This window comes from Theobroma cacao, chromosome 2, assembly GCF_000208745.1.
Source record: "Theobroma cacao cultivar B97-61/B2 chromosome 2, Criollo_cocoa_genome_V2, whole genome shotgun sequence".
NCBI lineage: Eukaryota > Viridiplantae > Streptophyta > Magnoliopsida > Malvales > Malvaceae > Theobroma > Theobroma cacao.
In genome coordinates, this window is record NC_030851.1 from 39,848,060 (window position 1) to 39,864,137 (window position 16,078).

A 16,078-nucleotide genomic window follows, 5' to 3' on the forward strand; every position below is an offset into this window, starting at 1 on the left:
TGGTAAAATATCTTCATTTTAAAAAATTTTGTAGAATATGTTCGCTCTTCAAGTTTTAATCAAAATCTCAAATGAATTTATTAATTTTTTGAAATATACACTAGTCCTAAAAGTGTAAATACCATTAATAGAGAGTAAAAAAAAATTAAAATGTCTTTTTTTATTAATTTAAAAATTATTATTACATAATTTTTTTTGAAAAAAATAAATAAAGTACTCTCTTATTTTTTAAACTGATAAAAAAATTATTAAAAATTAAATAATTAGTAATTTTAAAATTAATAAAAAGTAAAATTATATTTTCAATATTTTCATGTTATCAAATTAACGAAAACACTAATAATTAACTAATGATTGGACCTATGTGTTTAATGAAATATATTTTTTTCAAACAGAGTGTTTTTTTTTTAAATCAATAGATCTATTTAAAATTTTAATTAAAACTTAAAAGATGAAAGTATTTTAGCATAATTTTTTTAATATCTCCTATTCTGTTTGATGCAAGTGTTTGATATAGGATTAAAATACTTTCTCTTAGTCTTTTGAAAAGAGAATTAAAAAATGTTTGAAATTGTCCAGAGGGGAGCAGAAGAGCATGTCGATCAAATTTGGAACAACAAGAGCTGATTCGACTTGGGGCGTGGAATGTGGATCGACATGGAATTTGGCGATGGCTCCAGCTTGGGCCTATGATACGCCTATCGAGACATTTGTTGCCAGGATCGTGGTCAATAGCATGCGCCATCTCGGTGTGCCTCGACACCTGCATGTTCCCAACTTTTATCGGTTACATATAGTTTAATTATAAAATAAAATAACAAAAATATGGGAAAAGGGGTATATGACTATTCCTTGTCAAAAGCTCAAAATAAGGAAATTTGTAATAAGTTAGGGTGAATTTGAATGTGTCAAAAATCAACTTCCATGACTATTCAATTCAATTGGCTTTATATTCTTGAGCATTAACTTCATTAGCAAGAAAAACCAATTTTGATAGTGAAATTCATTGTCAAAGTGTCCACACACTAATATTTTTATCATAAATTTAAAGAATTAGTCGTATTAATTAAAATTTCAAAAGACCAAGAAGAATGTTTATAAAAGTCTTTAACCTCTAATATATTTTTAAAAAATAATATGAAATAAAAAATAAAGTCTTCTTATTTTTTATGTACAAATTTGATGTACAAGGGTGTTTTTTTTTTTAAAGATACAGATATAATGAAGTTAATTATTTGATAAGAAAACTAATAATTAAGTTGATTGGGCCAGGCAAGCTATCTCATAATCCAAGGCTTATGTCTCTCTTTGGGCCTTACAAGCATGTTATTAGCCCATTAAATTTCTTATTAGGCCTCCAATCCAGGTGAATTGAGCCCACTAATTCAAACCAAATGCATGGAAATGTGTTAGAAATTGGAGAAAAATGAAAAGTATTTCCCCTATTTTGTGAAGGAAGAAATATAAAGTAAGTCAAGCTTAGCAAATGCTTGTCTTAGGTTTGAGAGGTCAAATAAGGTTTTTATAAAAAAAGTTTTTATATGGTTTTTAGGAAATTAGGCACGTTGATTGGGCGAAAAGTGCATTTCTCGTCATCGACCTCGCCTCCTCAACTTTGTCCTCGATTTATCTTATCCTCGCCTCAGGCAAGAATTTAGAGATTTATTCGAAATGGAAATCCTTGCTCTCGTCAAATTTTTTTTTATAAAAATTAAAAAAATTTGAATGTTCAATTATTTCTTAATTTATCAAATTAGAGTTTGAATAACAATCATTTACGATTAGCTAAAAACATACAAATATAACAAAACAAATACAAGCCCAAATTAAATTAGATACTTTTAAAATGGTATTTTGGTCATTTCAAAAATACTAAAATCTAAAAGAAAATCAATAATCTATAAATTATAACACATAAAAATACTTTTAAAGTGGTTATTACACATGTTTGTTCTTTTACTTCATTGTTTACCCATAAATTCCATTTAATTTACGTAACAAAAAACTACTTAGATTTCGTTTGATTGATATTTTTATTACTTGTTTTAAATTTTTACTAAAAATTAAAAAATAATAAAAAATATATATATCAATAGTGAGCATAGAAAGAGAAACCATAATAACTAAATTGTTGTCACAAATGAGCTAAGAAAGGGGAAAGAAAAGGAAAATTAGAGCAACTGAAAGGGGTAAGACAAATCTGTTCAAAATCCTTCTCATTAGGGAATGTGAAGAAACCATGGCTAAGGCTAATGGTAAAAATGATTTCCATATGCTGTTTTGTTTCGAGGGCCACCGACTCCTAATGTGAAAAGTCTTGTTTAATGTTTACTATTTAATTTCATCGAAAGCCCAATTTTAATCCAAAATCGCTGTCACTTTGCTAAATCTTAGGCCCTCGATGGTTGTAACCATCCAAAGCCTGTCGACGTTTTCCAATCTTGAGAGCCCAAACATCCCGTTTCGAGCTGTTACAGACTAATGAACGCCGGCACCATGGCGTAGGCACCCCAATAATGGCAGCTAACTTCGTTCATGGAATAGACTATAAAAAGCTTGCAGAAGAATTTCATGCACACTATAAGGCCAGGGGTCAAATCCACAAGACTCAAACTCGCACGTTTTCTAACCGATCCTTTTTCTTCTCTTTTCAGACATTTACTGCTCGAGAATTTTCCCTCCAATCCCCACAATCTTCGTGCTTGGCACTTTGGATTCCCCTGTTTGAGTATTTTCACAGTGTTTTCTTTGTGACTTCTCAGCAGTTACAGAGGTGGGTCTAGCTCTTTCAGATCTGATTTACACTTTTTGTTTCTATCGTTTCGAATGTTTATTTAGCTGCTGGGATTGGTGTGTTTTCTGGGTATTGATCAAAATGGAGATTGCTAGCGTTACTTCTCCACGAATGAGATTAGATCACCTAGAAAAAGAAGGATTGAAGGAAACCCATGGGGAAAGTTTTGAGCTAGACTCATCTCGTAATGTTAGTGATCATAACCACCAATTCCATTCCATGAATGCATTAGAGATCTTAAGAGAAACCGTTAGGATTTTAAGGTACAATTCGTCCGGTTTTATGATCATTGCAGCTTTGTTAATTTGCCCAGTATCTGCAGTACTTATGTCAAATTTGTTAGTTGATCATTCCATTGTGAAGAGATTTACTGTTAGGCTTTTGTTAGTTGCCAAAACCAGTGGACTCCCATTGAGATCTTTCCTCAAACAGTCGTGCCAACGTTTTGCTGAGACGGCTGTTTCCTCAGCAATGTGCTTCCCTTTGTTCATCACATTGTCTTTGTTATCAAAAGCCGCGGTGGTTTATTGTGTAGATTGTACTTATTCAAGGAAATCAGCTGATGTTTCGAAGTTTTTTGTGATAATTCGGAAGTTTTGGAGGCGGCTTGTTTCTACGTATGTGTGGATGTGTATGGTAATTGTTGGTTGTGTAACAACTTTCTTCGTTTTTCTTGTTGCGGCATGTAGCGTACTTTCTGTCATTGGTTTTACACCTGATTTAATTGTGTATGCGGTGATTATGATGGGGCTAGTGTTCTCGGTTGTTTTTGCCAATGCTATTGTTGTCTGCAATATTGGGATTGTAATCTGTGTGTTGGAGGAGGTTTCCGGACTTCAGGCATTGCTTCGTGCTGGTGTTCTAATCAAGGGGCAGACTCAGGTTGGTCTTTTGATATTTCTTGGATCTACAATTGGGTTGGCATTTGTGGAAGGGTTGTTTGAACATAGGGTAAAGACGTTGAGTTATGGAGATGGATCTTCTAGGATCTGGGAAGGGCCTCTGTTGGTTATAATGTATTCATTTGTGGTGCTTGTTGATTCCATGATGAATACAGTTTTCTATTTCAGTTGCAGATCTTATAGTGTCGAAGCCTCAGATGGTGAATGTCGATCAATGTTGGAAACTATAACTGTTTCTGCTGAATCATTGGGTGTTCAATGACATCATCACAGGCATTGTTATGTTATCAGCTAATATTTCTTGTGCTCATAACATGAAAGATGGAACTGCCTGCGTAATTCCAGTCCCATAGCTGGGGTGCTGATGAGGAGTATTTGTTGTCGTTTCAGTAAAACTCCATCGGGAGTTTGCAGCTCATGATATGCTTAAGATGATTCTCTCAACTCTTCCAAAGATATTCATAGCTCAGGTGCATAAAATTTCTTGTCATCTACCAGACATGGAAATGCAAAATTATATACACAAATTAGATTCATGATCTTTGCATATATATATATATATATTCATCAGCTATATAGGGTAGAATCTTTGATTTAAATGGTTCCAATTCAAGTGTTGGACCATTTCATGTTCCTTTCTCTACCCTTGTATTTTCCTTCTGAATTCTTTTAAATGCTTAATAAAATAGTCAAAAAATAGAGCTTGGAGTATTAATTGATCTTAAGAATGATTTTGAGCAATGAGAATGAATTGGTCTGGAAAAGTATGTTTGCTGATGTTGGAAGCATACACAATTTGTACTATCTCTTTCTCTTTTACTTCCTTTTGTTGCAGAACAATCATATGAAAGCTAGAATTATTATATGAATATGCTTGTTATTGAATAAATGCATCCTGGATTAGTCCAGAAAATGGGTTCAATAATCTCACTTTGGAGACACAAATGAGAACTGAACTAATCCTTCCATGATCAAGTTCACAGTTTGGTATTCCTTCCATGATCATGCTCCTTGGACATTATACATATCATTACTTTATATATTTTCTAATATTTTTATAGAATTAAATATCGGTTGATGCATCGATATATCCATGGATATATCTGGCATTCATGGTCTCGATATAAATATTCACTTTTTTATCTATACGACAAAATATTCGTGAATATATTTGTATATCTAAAGATATTTATGAATATTTCAAAAATCCATAATAAAAGTCATAAATTTTGCTGAATATCAAAAAATATATATGGAAATTTGTTGATAAAATCTATTAAGTGAAGCACAATAAGAGTGACATAGAACTAATATTTGCTTTGCCAATACCAAAAAAAAAAAAGAAAAAAAAAAGAAATGGAGCCTTTGTAGTAATAAATAAAAAAATAAAAATACAGAAAGGATAGTTTTGGTATTTGACAGTGTAATCGCCAAACCCTTTACTCATTCCCGCGTTGGACTGTACGGGTAGCGGAGCGTTTCCCTGAGCCGCTAGACCAAACCACGAGCCGGTAGCGATCAACCGCTTTTTCTGGCTTTTCCCTCGCCCTTGAACTGGTGAGCAGCTTTCGCTTTTCAAATTTCTGCGGTTTCGCCGTCCGATAAAAAAATTACCTACGGTTGACGACGAGTCGAAGTTTTTTGCCTTGATTTTTGACAGAAGGAGAAGAAAAATGGAGAGCTTACGCCATGAGAAAATACAGAAATTCGAGGAATTTGTTGATCGACGCCTTAAACCAGATCTTGTTCGTGCTATTGCTGAACGGTATCGGTTTTTTTTTTTAATTTTTACGCTTTGATTTTGGAAAGGAATAACAACATTTCTGATCATATTTTTGCAGGGACAAGGTCTTTGAACAGCAAAAAATCTTGTATCCTTTTTGAATGAAATGTCTTCCCGATCGTTCTGAAGAATTGTTCTTTCTATAGTTTTCTTTCCTCAATAGACTCTTTTGTTGTTTGCTATGCTTTTCCCGTAGAAAGATTTGTTCTTCTATATGTTTTCTTTGACCATTTCTCTTGTAGCTCAGATTTGCGAAAGAACATAGAAAATTTAGAGAAAAACAGTGTAACTAGTCTTCGAACATTGGTTAATCTTGGGTCAGAAGTGTATATGCAAGCAGAAGTGTAAGTCTTCATTGTCTGTTTTTGGACTCTTACTCTGCTATATCCACAAATATACGTTGTTGTTTTATTCCTGAAATCTATGCATTTTGTATGTATTTCAGTTTGTCATAATTTCATTTTAAACAAGTGGGTCTGGGTCTACTTACTGCCATCATGAAGTAGAATCATTCCGTTTTATATGGCCTTTACATGTTCTGGTTTAGTGGCGAGCATGTATGTATGCTTCAATTAAGAATTTTGTTGAACTTTGTGATTGCAATTGGATTGAGATTTAAGATTCCTGTTGTCGTTTGTTTCATTTGTCATTCAGTTTTTGGTCTAATTCTACACTCTTTCTCTTCTAAGTTGGTTTTTTCTTTGGGGGTGTGTGCGTGTTTGTGCTTGTGTGTTTTTTGGGGCCTTCTTCATGTTTACAGGCCAGATACACAACGTATATTTGTGGATATTGGACTAGGATTTCATGTGGAGTTCACCTGGTCGGAAGCCTTAAAGTTCATCTCATTGAGGGAGGAAAAGTTGGAAAGGTATGCGTTTTTTCTTAAATGGATCAAGCTGCTTTGCTGGGAAGTTCTCTATGTCTCTTATTTGCTTATACCGTTATGCATGATGGTACTTCTCAACCTGTTTGTTTCTGTTCAGTTCATAGAGATGTTATCTATTGTCCACTCATTGTAACACCTGACATGTTATGCAAGGTATATGATTAGTTTAGTTTAATAATGCTGTGGAATCCACTACTGCTGCTATAAGGTAGTATGAAAATTAAATCTTTGTCCATCATGTCCTATGTTTCAAGCATAACTTGAGAAGCTGTTTTTGCCAATCTAGACTTTATTTCTTTCATCATATATGTTGGCTGGTCTAAACAAATGTAAGAGGATGGAAAAATTAAATTTAGGATATTTGCACTAGTGTGTAGAGCTTGATTCTTGGTCTGGCGTGTTAAAACAATGTTTCTATTTATTTAAACAGCTTGCCTGTATGTCAAGGAACAGATTGGCTAGTTATTGTTGTTTCGTTCTCCATTTTAAAGTTTAGCATCAATCATCATCGTAGTTCCATAGTAGAGGTTATAACTGAAGGAACATGGAACAGGCTTTGGTCTGTACAATAGAATGTGATGATAAAATTTAAAGCCTTCACATAATAAGCTGAGTTTCACCTCATGTCTTGAATGCCATGGTTGAATAACTTCTCCATTCTTGCTCTTTTTAAAGTATTTTCTGACTTCACTTTGCAGGCAAATAGAGGAGTATACCTGCTTGATAGCATCGATTAAAGCCCAGATTAAGCTGGTATGTTCGTGCATGTCTTTCCCTTTCATTCATTTCCCCCTTTTTTAAAATGAGTGTGTATGGGTGCTCATATTGCATAGGTGGCATTAACTATGAGTCATATAAACCCTGACTACAGGTTTGCGAAGGAATTCGGGAGTTGCTTCAGATTCCAGCGGAGAAAACCATAGAAGAGCGCATCTTTTAGCATTTACAAACTTGAATCTATGAATCTGTTATTTCCTGCACAATGAAATGGAACTTTTTTAATTGATTCCATTTGCAATGCTGCTAACCTTTGATAAAGAACTCTACTTACAATTACAAGCTTGCTGAATCCTTGTTGGGCTGGGGCTGAGGGGGGATCAAGCCTGCCTGCAGAGGACATGGGCCGTAGGTCCTTATCTTTGTCCTTTTAAACAAATGGAGAAGAAAATTGGGCCTCAGGTCCTAGCCGTTTTGCACCAATCTATCACCCTCAAACATGTCACTTCAAAAGTCACTCAGATTAGCTGATACTGAACTTCATCGGTTCCATCGAAAACCTTTCATGTCCCATTGCGTCTTATCTCCCTGAACCATCAGGCTGCCAACAGCAAAATTTGCGGCATTTGATCTTTGTTTCAATGGTACATGCACGTGCTGGTGGGGTTGGGGAAATTCCCCAGTTTGTTAATTAGAGCTTCAGTGTGATGGAAAATCAGTGTGTGTTGGCTGTGTCTCCTATCCAGCAATAGGATATCCATGGCTCGAGGTGAAAAACTGATGGCTCTTAGATCGCTATTGCTAAGCTGGATTGGCCTGAATTTGCTGATTTCTTCCCCAGTCAGAATACTGCTCACCCTGTAGACAAATGTTATAAATAAAAGAATAAAAACTTTTTTCTATGGTTAAAATATAAATCGACATTATTCGGGATATTTTTTGTTATTTAAACCATAAAACAACATTGTTCAAACGGTTTTACAATCCCTGTTTCAGGTTTTGTTAGATTCTGTTCCCGTTGTGAAACATGAAGAGACAAGTAAGAGAAGTAGGCATGAGTCGCTTCATTGTGTAAAATCCTACAGGATGGACGGGACAGTACAGGAAACTCCATTTAAGAGTCTCTCTCTCTCTCTGTCTGCATTTGTATTAGGTCGAGGGATGATTCCGACCGTCGGATTCATCAATCAACATCTTACAGTTGACGCTCATAGTGTTTGAAATTTGGATTGATGGGACCAGTACTCTCCGTTTCGTTTGATGTTCGATTCTCCTTCATGTATTTGTAGTTTCAGAGAAACAGTGGGGGGACGGACGGGGACCCGACTGCCCTTTGTATCAGAATGAGGTTCCATGACCGACACAAGGAATCAAATCCACCCACCCACCCTCCTCCCCCATCTATCTATCCAACCCACCTTGGACTAATATGCTTTTGCCTTGATTCTCGTGCCCTAATTTTAACTTTTTCCTTCAATTTTTCCCATTATCCTTCTAAGGAAACGGGAAAACTGTTTAGTCTAATGCCATTGTTACTCATCAGATCATATCTTGCAGGTTACTGTAGCACGATGGTATAGGATCAGCACTAGACCTTGTTATCGAGAAGGTGTTCGAGTGTTAGAAATCGGTTAGATTATTTTAATTTACACTTAGTAATGATGTTTTTTTATGTCAGTATTGATACTATTTGTGCAGTATCAGAGTAGTAATAAAAAAAAAATTCGATATTAATCGGTGCAAATCGATTGAATATGATTTTTTTTTTAATATTAATCGTTATGAAAAGCAGTTTATTTAGTTATTTCAGTCGATTTTTTATATTTAAAAATTACAATTGAAAAATAACATATTATTAATATTTTTAATTATAAATATTATTAATATGTTTAAAATGTACATACACCATTAAATTAAAAGTATTTAGATTTTATTAATGAAATATTATCAAAACATGAAGAAAATACTTTTTAATATATTGTTTATATATATAAATAACTTGATAGTGATATGTCTACATATTAGTTTTGTAGTTGAAAATTTTTCTTTCTTTAACAAATGGTAGAGGAAAGTGGTGAAAATAGTCAGGTAGCAGAGCAAACTGAACACTCTTTCACTCTTCCATTTCCGTTCTTTCATTCAACAGAGAAAAGAGGGAGAGCTTACAGCCTAAGACAGAAGATTAAGGAGGGCCCCTAACCCCTATGAATGGAGATATAATGGTAGACGTGTCATCCATCTAGTGGCTTTAACGAAGGGACCCATAGTTGCTTCTGTCGAGAACCCATGTTTGGTTTCAGAGGCCAGAGTCCTTTCTGTCCCTTATGGTGGCAGTGCAGTGCCGTGCTTTAAAGCCACACTGAAGCACATCAGAGGGGAAAGAAAAGTAGAGAAATAAAAGAGTGGGAAACTGGCATTTATTATGGTGGTAAAAGGGACAAAGAAAGAACAAGAAATAAAAGCCATAAAAGAGAGAGAGAGGGAGCTGAGCTGAAGAGACAAAAGGGGAAGTCGAAAGTCAGACTTCAGTGGGGTTTACTTGAAATCCCAATCTTTTCTTGGCATTTGTTTTGTTTGTTTCCTCTCTCTTTTTTCTCTTTCTGTCCTGAGCTGAGTTGGTTTTGGGTTTTGTAGTATATTTTGGTTGGTAGTGGTAGTAGTACTACTACTACTATCACCACCCATACTTTCTGGGACCCTCACAAAGCAAACATTTCCCCCAAACTTTAATACCCTTCTGCTTTTTCCTTGCCCATTGATCGTGTTGGAGAAGTAGAACCCTTATTCCTGCTGATGCATGCATGGGAATTGGGAAATGGGTAAAGGAGTAATACTAGCAGAGTAGTAGCAGTAGGAGAACATGTGCTGACCACTGCCTAGACAGATATTTCAAGCTTTCATACCCAGATACTTTATATGTATAATCCAACTCTTTTTTGTATATAGTCCCAACCCTGCCTTTAGATTCAATCTCCATAACTATCTGCCGTTTAATTACTGCATCTGTTGTTACCACCATTCATTTCTGTGGTAAAACTAGAAAATTTTTTTCATGGTAGATTGGTTTTGGCTGGCACCTTGGGGTTCCTCACAAAAGGTCACAGCCGTCTGTACCCCTCAAAACAAAGTAAAATAAATGAGTGAAGGTCACAGCCGTTGTCCTCCAATTTAAAACTGTTTCTACCTGTCTAGGATGAAAGGATCAATCAGCCTTTTCTCCACTCTTAGCTAGGCTCTGTGCTTGCACCAATAGGCTTTTTGCCAGTTTCACTCTGCGCCCCCGTCATCGTGTGGTTATACTTTACGATAACCATTTCATAAAAGGTTGCTTCAGATTGTTGCAGGGGGAGAATCAACATGGAAAACGAATTGTTGGAAAGGATGGTTCATCTTTATTATTATTAGTGAAAATGGTGAGGGTGAAAAGAAGATAAAAACAAACCCCAATCCTGTGAAATAACAATCTCATACGGCACTTGTTCTACACTAATTGAAGTACTGTCAGAAAATATGTAAAATCTAAAGACAGGCAAAAGTGCTGTTGGTACAATTGAAAGAATGCTACTTGCATGCTATAATCATTTTTTGCTCTTGCTTTTGGTTTCTTCAGTTATATTTTGAGGGCATGTAAGTGAACTACCAAATATTCCTTACATTGATGATTCTTCAACTAATCTATGAGCTGTCTGCAATTGTTTGCAGGTCAACTGCTTAGAGCCTTTGGACTGATTCTACTTGAGCATAAAGAATTTCTCTTACAGTTCTGTTTAAATGGAAGGGCTATAATTGATCTTTGTTAACAACAGCAGATTGAACTTTTATCCTTTATAAAAAACTACAAAGGAAAAGAGGTTATTCCTACAAGGTACAAAGTACATGCTAGTAAATTATTTTTACTATATCAACTTATATTTAAACCACCCAAAATTTTCATGAAAGATGTTTACAATGAATTTAAGATTTGTCACTTGGCTGCTATGAGGATGTACATCAATATGCAGGATCAAATTAGGCCACTATGAAATATATTCTTGATTCTTGAAGCCTACCTACAATTTGTAATCATGGAAACTGGCTGGCTAAAGTGATCTAGACTTTCATGTACTGCACTGCATTACATATGTGACTGAGGAATACATTTATGCAGTACGAAGATCATAAAACTCAAGAATTCTTGGCATGCAAGGAGAGCCTGTGACTGGTTAGCAGTAAAACATAAGCTTCTTAACATTCTCACTTAGTTTCGGTAGAGGTGTTGCCTTAGGAGGAGCTGCACGAGAGATTGTGGAAGAACTTCTCATAAAAGCTGCAGATTCTGATCGTTCGAGGTAAAGCCTGCCTCTATATGCAGCCAGGTGGGCATAGTAAGCAGGCGGCACCAAAGAAACTGGCTTGGTGCACCTTACAAACGTGTAGCATAGATTGTAAACCAGCTTCTGCAGTTCATCCGAAGTGAATTGGTTCTCATCCCACAAGACATGGTAATGGGTTGGGCGGCTAGTACCCTTCACCCCCCAATGACTACAAAGATAGAAATCGAATTCCCTTGGATGAGTTATCACAGTATCCACTACGGTCCCCGGGGGAATATTTTCATCAAAGAGCTGGTTTTGAGTGGAAGAAGGATCAATTTCAAATGGAAACAACCTTGTATGATGCCTCTTCTGAACTACAGCAAAAGTAATGGGAGGTTTGTAACCTGGAAATCTTGCACAAGCTTCTCTAACAGCTTGTAATTCCTCTTTAAGCACCTTATAGAATTGAGTTTCGCTCACACCATCTCTGAAGAAGATTATTCTCTTGGGCAGTTTGTTTACTTCTTGGTAGAAGTCATCCAATAATTCCCCAACCATTGCAGCAAGATCCTGAATGATTTCCTGTCGATGTGTTTGAGATCTCATTCTAGATACATACTTGTTTGCTGCAGGCCAGTTCATGCTACCAACGACAGCAGCAACAGATGGGCTGAAATCATCAAGCGGATGAGGATGAGTCACATCAGCACCCATAAAGATCACAGGTTCATCAGGCTGGAGAAGACGTGGAATCTGAGAAGGTAATGAATTGTACAAAGCAACCGTGCAACCGCCAACTTTGGCATTGATCTTTAGGGCTAAATTTGCAAGAAATTGTGAACTCAATTTCCCAAGGTTCGGGTACAAGCAGCACTGGCTCACAACTCCAACACTTGTCTCTGCTATTCGCTTTAAATCTGCATACCCTTTGTGCTTTTTCTCCATGATACATACGAGCAGCTGGAGATTGTTTGATGCATCTCTGTGGATTTTCTTAAGTTTTGATTCCAAAAGAGTCACATTATTAAGCACTTGTGTTGATTCAAAGTAGGGACTAACAATTGTGCTTTTGTTAAGAGAGATACCCAGCTGCTCACACCTTTGAGATAGCTGGTTTATGAATTTAGGAATGTTGGACTTTTGATCAGGTGTGCCCCCAAAACTTATCAGTGCCCACTTTTCGATTCGTGTTCCCTCAAAGACATGGCTTTCCAGAAGATTCCACTGCCTATCGCGGCGGGAAGGAGTAATATCTCTTATGTGCCCACCATCACCAAGCTTAAGCTTGGGAGGTTGAAGAATTCTCCCATTCAACCGAGTCATTTCTCTGGAAACATGGAGTTTGAATTCTCCTGCCTGGTTGCCACTGTCAACAAGCATAAAATGAGAAGATTAAAAAAAAAAAAAGATCTTACTAACAAACAATCAATTATTATCAAGAGCATCTAAATGAAACTTTTCCAAGTGCTTCTATAGCATTACCTTGTAGGCCCTACAGGTCCTCTCATGATTCCATCAATTATGGCTTTACGTTCTTTTGGCCTCTGGCAGCCCATTTTAAGAATTCTTGCAGTCTGATCATCTGAAAGCTTTCCAAGAAATTTCTGGCCCTCGCAAATCATACAAAGCTCCATAGGAAGATAGCAGGGTTTGCTCCTACTGATCTGCAAGCATGGCAAATTCCTGAACTGTATATCGTAATTGTAGTGATCCTTAAAGTAATTAACAAGCCTCAAATTCTTCCCATCCCTGTCTGCGAAGTAAAGATTTTCAGTAGCATCTTCAGTTAAGCCATGAACTCTGTATCTTTGAACTGTTTCTCTATGGCAAACGAAAACTCTGATATTCCTCAATGCCTTCTCCACTTCTTTCCTTTCTTCATCACTCAGAGTCCTTGTCTTCCTTTGAGAAAGATCTCGAAGAAAGTTGAGCCGCTTCTGCAAGTAAGGGATTACTCCAATACTCTCATGGAAGGCAGTGATGGAGAAATCGACATTGAGAGCCAGTCCTTGTTGTGTTGGTCGAAGGCTCTGAAAGAAACCCCTCCATCCAATAGCTCCTCCTCCAATTTCCTTAGTACCTCCCATTGAACTTGAATAAAATGACCTCCCTACAGATATACACTTCTCCATTGGACTCTCCCTAAGAACAACATCCAAGGCATGGAGATAATCTTGAGGGAGTGGGATCCAATCACCACCTTCCTTGCTCAAGTAACTGCTCAAATCCTTTCCATCAAACTTGGAAACATGTCTGATATTAACTCGAAATACTTTAAGCTGATGCTGCTTCTGTTGAAAGCCATTCAATTCCCCAAAAGGCAAACTTGACTTCGTGGTGGGTATTGGGAGACTAATAAAGAACTCAAGCTTATCATTTTGAAATTCAACAGGGCTGTAAAAATTCTTTCTGCCATCATATGCTGGATGAGCACCAGAGAGCAACCCTGAGTTGCTTTCTACCAGTTTCTGTTTGATCATTCTAGCAACCTCCTTGGAGGGATTAGGAGATATTTCAACATTATAATGGTAAATTTTTAGAGAGGGATCAAATTTAACTAGAAAATGGTTGGCAAGCAGAGAGATTACTGGCCCGTCTACGCCACCAGAATCCGGTCTCCTTGCAGCTACTAGTGCTTGCTTTGTAGTACTCATGATCTTTCTTCCATTACTTCCTTTAAATGGTAAACCTTTTCTCCCTTGAAGCCCCTCTGGAGCTGCTTAGGTTTGTTGAAAGAGAAAAATTAGAACTTGAATACAACTGCTTGGATATAAGTTTTGAATAAAAATCAACTAAAAAAAGGTTGAATAGTTGAAACTGCTAATAACTAATGAACTCAAGAGTTTCATATAAAGGAGTTAGCTTTTATTTCTAGCAATAAAATTTTCATCTTTGCATATAACTAAAAATGAAAGAGGCAAAAGGAAAGACATTGGAAACAAATATTCTTTTTTTAATCTGTTCTGTTGAAGAAGACCCTCTCATAACCTTTAAAACAAAATCAACTATGAACTTAAAATGATAGACATGCAGAGGAAATATGAAAAAAGAAACAACAAAAAGAACAAACAGAAATATTAGAGTCACCTTGTGTAATTGTTACGACTGGGACTTGGGTATCAGAGACAGAGGAGGTGGCAAGAGGAGGATCATTAACCTTACATGAAAGTTTCTGCAAATGGGTTTTTGTCTGAAAGGTTTGGTTTTGAGAGAGAGGTGGAGTTAAAGCTAGCTGCAAGGGCATTGGTGGAGGCAAGGGAAGCAAAGCAGGGTAATAAGAGTAACCTTGGAACTGGTTTTGGTTAAAGAACCCAAAGTGACTTGAGTATTGCAACAATGGGTGCTGGTAATGGTGCTTATGAGGGTTGGTCCTGCCCTTGAAAGTCCTGGTTTTGGTAGTGCATTTCTTGTTAGCATGGTGCTCTTCTGTTTCCTCCATTGCTTGATTGTGAAAAAAGCAAGACTTTGACAGAAATATGGGGCTGTGAGCATGAGAGGGACAGACAGATAAAGAGGGAAGAAAGTGAGGGAAGCGTTTTCAGCTGAAACTGTAGTTATTGCAGAGAGAGAGATAGAGAGAGGAAGTAAGAGATTGGGTTTTAGTCGCTGAGCTTCTTTGTGTCTGGTTCTGATTCATAAGGAGACTTTGATGCTGATGAAATTCAAAGGCAAAAGGGCATTGCCTGGGCTCCCTTATAAAGAAAGTGAAAAAGGCCACAGCAAAGAAAGGGTAAGCCCCTTTGGCTTTATCCAGCTGTGTGTCAAAGAGCATTGCAGATGTTAGGCCACTGATATACCCTTTAATGTAACATTGACTACCTGTCAAACACATAAGGCTACTCTAGCCTTTTCCGCCCCACCCCCCGCCCCCAGCCACCCCCTCCTTATCTTCCAACTTTTATTTTATTTTTTTCTTTGAAATTTCTTTGGCAAGTCAAATGAAGTGGGAAAAAAATGTTTATTAGTAGTAAAATGAAATTAGGGGGATAGCTAGCTGACAGTGATTGGACTTTGAATAGCTGATTGGTCAAATTCTTCTTTTGGTAATGCTGTTGAATATTAGTAGATCATTATGTTAATCATAGTCATCATTGCCATCTGACATATTCAAGATCAATGAATTATAAAAGCTCATGAACATGTTGGGAACATTATGCAGACCATGTTATATTATAAGCCATGGGGAATAGGAAGAAAGAGAGAGAAAGAGAGATAGAGTAGAGTACTGTTTTACATGCTCAGAAAGAAGCAAGCCAAATTTAGGCTCCAAATCCTCCATTGAGGGTTAACCTACCCGACAGTTGACCAACAAAGGGAGTTGGGGCCTTTTCTTTCTTTTGTTCATGTCCTTCTAGCTAAAACAAACAAAAAATACTGCCATTAATTATCTGCTCTACTAGAAGAGTTAGCCCCTCTTTAGCTGGTTGGATAGGCAATAAGTTTAGGGTCATCAAGAATGAGGAATCTTCTATTTCCTCTTCCCTCTTTGTACCCTCTTTGTGTGTTCTTCCTCTAGATAATTATTATAAGAGAAATAAACCCACTTTTCTTAGACCCAAAATCTCATTATCTGCCAATACCCAGAAACAGTTGGGAGAGAGTCTAAAAGGGTTAAGTGTAAAAGAAAAAGAAGGTGGGGGGTTTTTCAATTATATATTCATGTTACCAAAGCCAAATCTCACCAGATAGATAAGAACACAA

The 16,078-nt window shown here is 36.6% G+C and overlaps 3 protein-coding genes across 5 annotated transcripts; 2 read left to right on the top strand and 1 right to left on the bottom strand.

The window, feature by feature from the left end:
• On the top strand, positions 2,389–4,585 carry LOC18610331. The gene has a single exon (XM_007045927.2). The coding sequence runs from the start codon at positions 2,876–2,878 to the stop codon at positions 3,956–3,958; it is 1,083 nt and encodes a 360-aa protein (XP_007045989.2). The 5' UTR covers positions 2,389–2,875; the 3' UTR covers positions 3,959–4,585.
• LOC18610332 (protein UXT homolog) lies at positions 5,051–7,421 on the top strand. 3 transcript variants are annotated; one of them, XM_018115592.1, is made up of 7 exons: positions 5,051–5,253; positions 5,357–5,441; positions 5,538–5,567; positions 5,722–5,823; positions 6,240–6,347; positions 7,064–7,118; positions 7,237–7,421. In XM_018115592.1, the coding sequence occupies exons 2-7, from the start codon at positions 5,386–5,388 to the stop codon at positions 7,303–7,305; spliced, it is 420 nt and encodes a 139-aa protein (XP_017971081.1). In that variant the 5' UTR covers positions 5,051–5,253; positions 5,357–5,385; the 3' UTR covers positions 7,306–7,421. The 3 variants fall into 3 exon arrangements, with proteins under 3 accessions (XP_017971081.1, XP_017971078.1, XP_017971079.1); XM_018115589.1 differs by having other exon boundaries at positions 5,052–5,253; positions 5,357–5,461; XM_018115590.1 differs by having other exon boundaries at positions 5,052–5,461.
• LOC18610333 (protein argonaute 7) lies at positions 10,962–15,114 on the bottom strand. The gene is made up of 3 exons (XM_007045929.2): positions 14,465–15,114; positions 12,860–14,093; positions 10,962–12,743 (listed from the first exon to the last, which is right to left on the bottom strand). The coding sequence occupies exons 1-3, from the start codon at positions 14,814–14,816 to the stop codon at positions 11,285–11,287; spliced, it is 3,045 nt and encodes a 1,014-aa protein (XP_007045991.2). The 5' UTR covers positions 14,817–15,114; the 3' UTR covers positions 10,962–11,284.

Bases quoted from the DNA above. Each gene is read 5' to 3' on its own strand.
- LOC18610331 (XM_007045927.2), top strand. From the start codon at position 2,876: ATGGAGATTGCTAGCGTTACTTCTCCACGAATGAGATTAGATCACCTA.
- LOC18610332 (XM_018115590.1), top strand. From the start codon at position 5,370: ATGGAGAGCTTACGCCATGAGAAAATACAGAAATTCGAGGAATTTGTT. The intron at 5,462-5,537 runs GTATCGGTTTTT...ATATTTTTGCAG, and splicing joins GTTCGTGCTATTGCTGAACG to GGACAAGGTCTTTGAACAGC. The intron at 7,119-7,236 runs GTATGTTCGTGC...CCCTGACTACAG, and splicing joins TTAAAGCCCAGATTAAGCTG to GTTTGCGAAGGAATTCGGGA.
- LOC18610333 (XM_007045929.2), bottom strand. From the start codon at position 14,816: ATGGAGGAAACAGAAGAGCACCATGCTAACAAGAAATGCACTACCAAA. The intron at 14,094-14,464 runs GTGACTCTAATA...AAACCTAAGCAG, and splicing joins AGTCGTAACAATTACACAAG to CTCCAGAGGGGCTTCAAGGG. The intron at 12,744-12,859 runs GTAATGCTATAG...GCTTGTTGACAG, and splicing joins GGACCTGTAGGGCCTACAAG to TGGCAACCAGGCAGGAGAAT.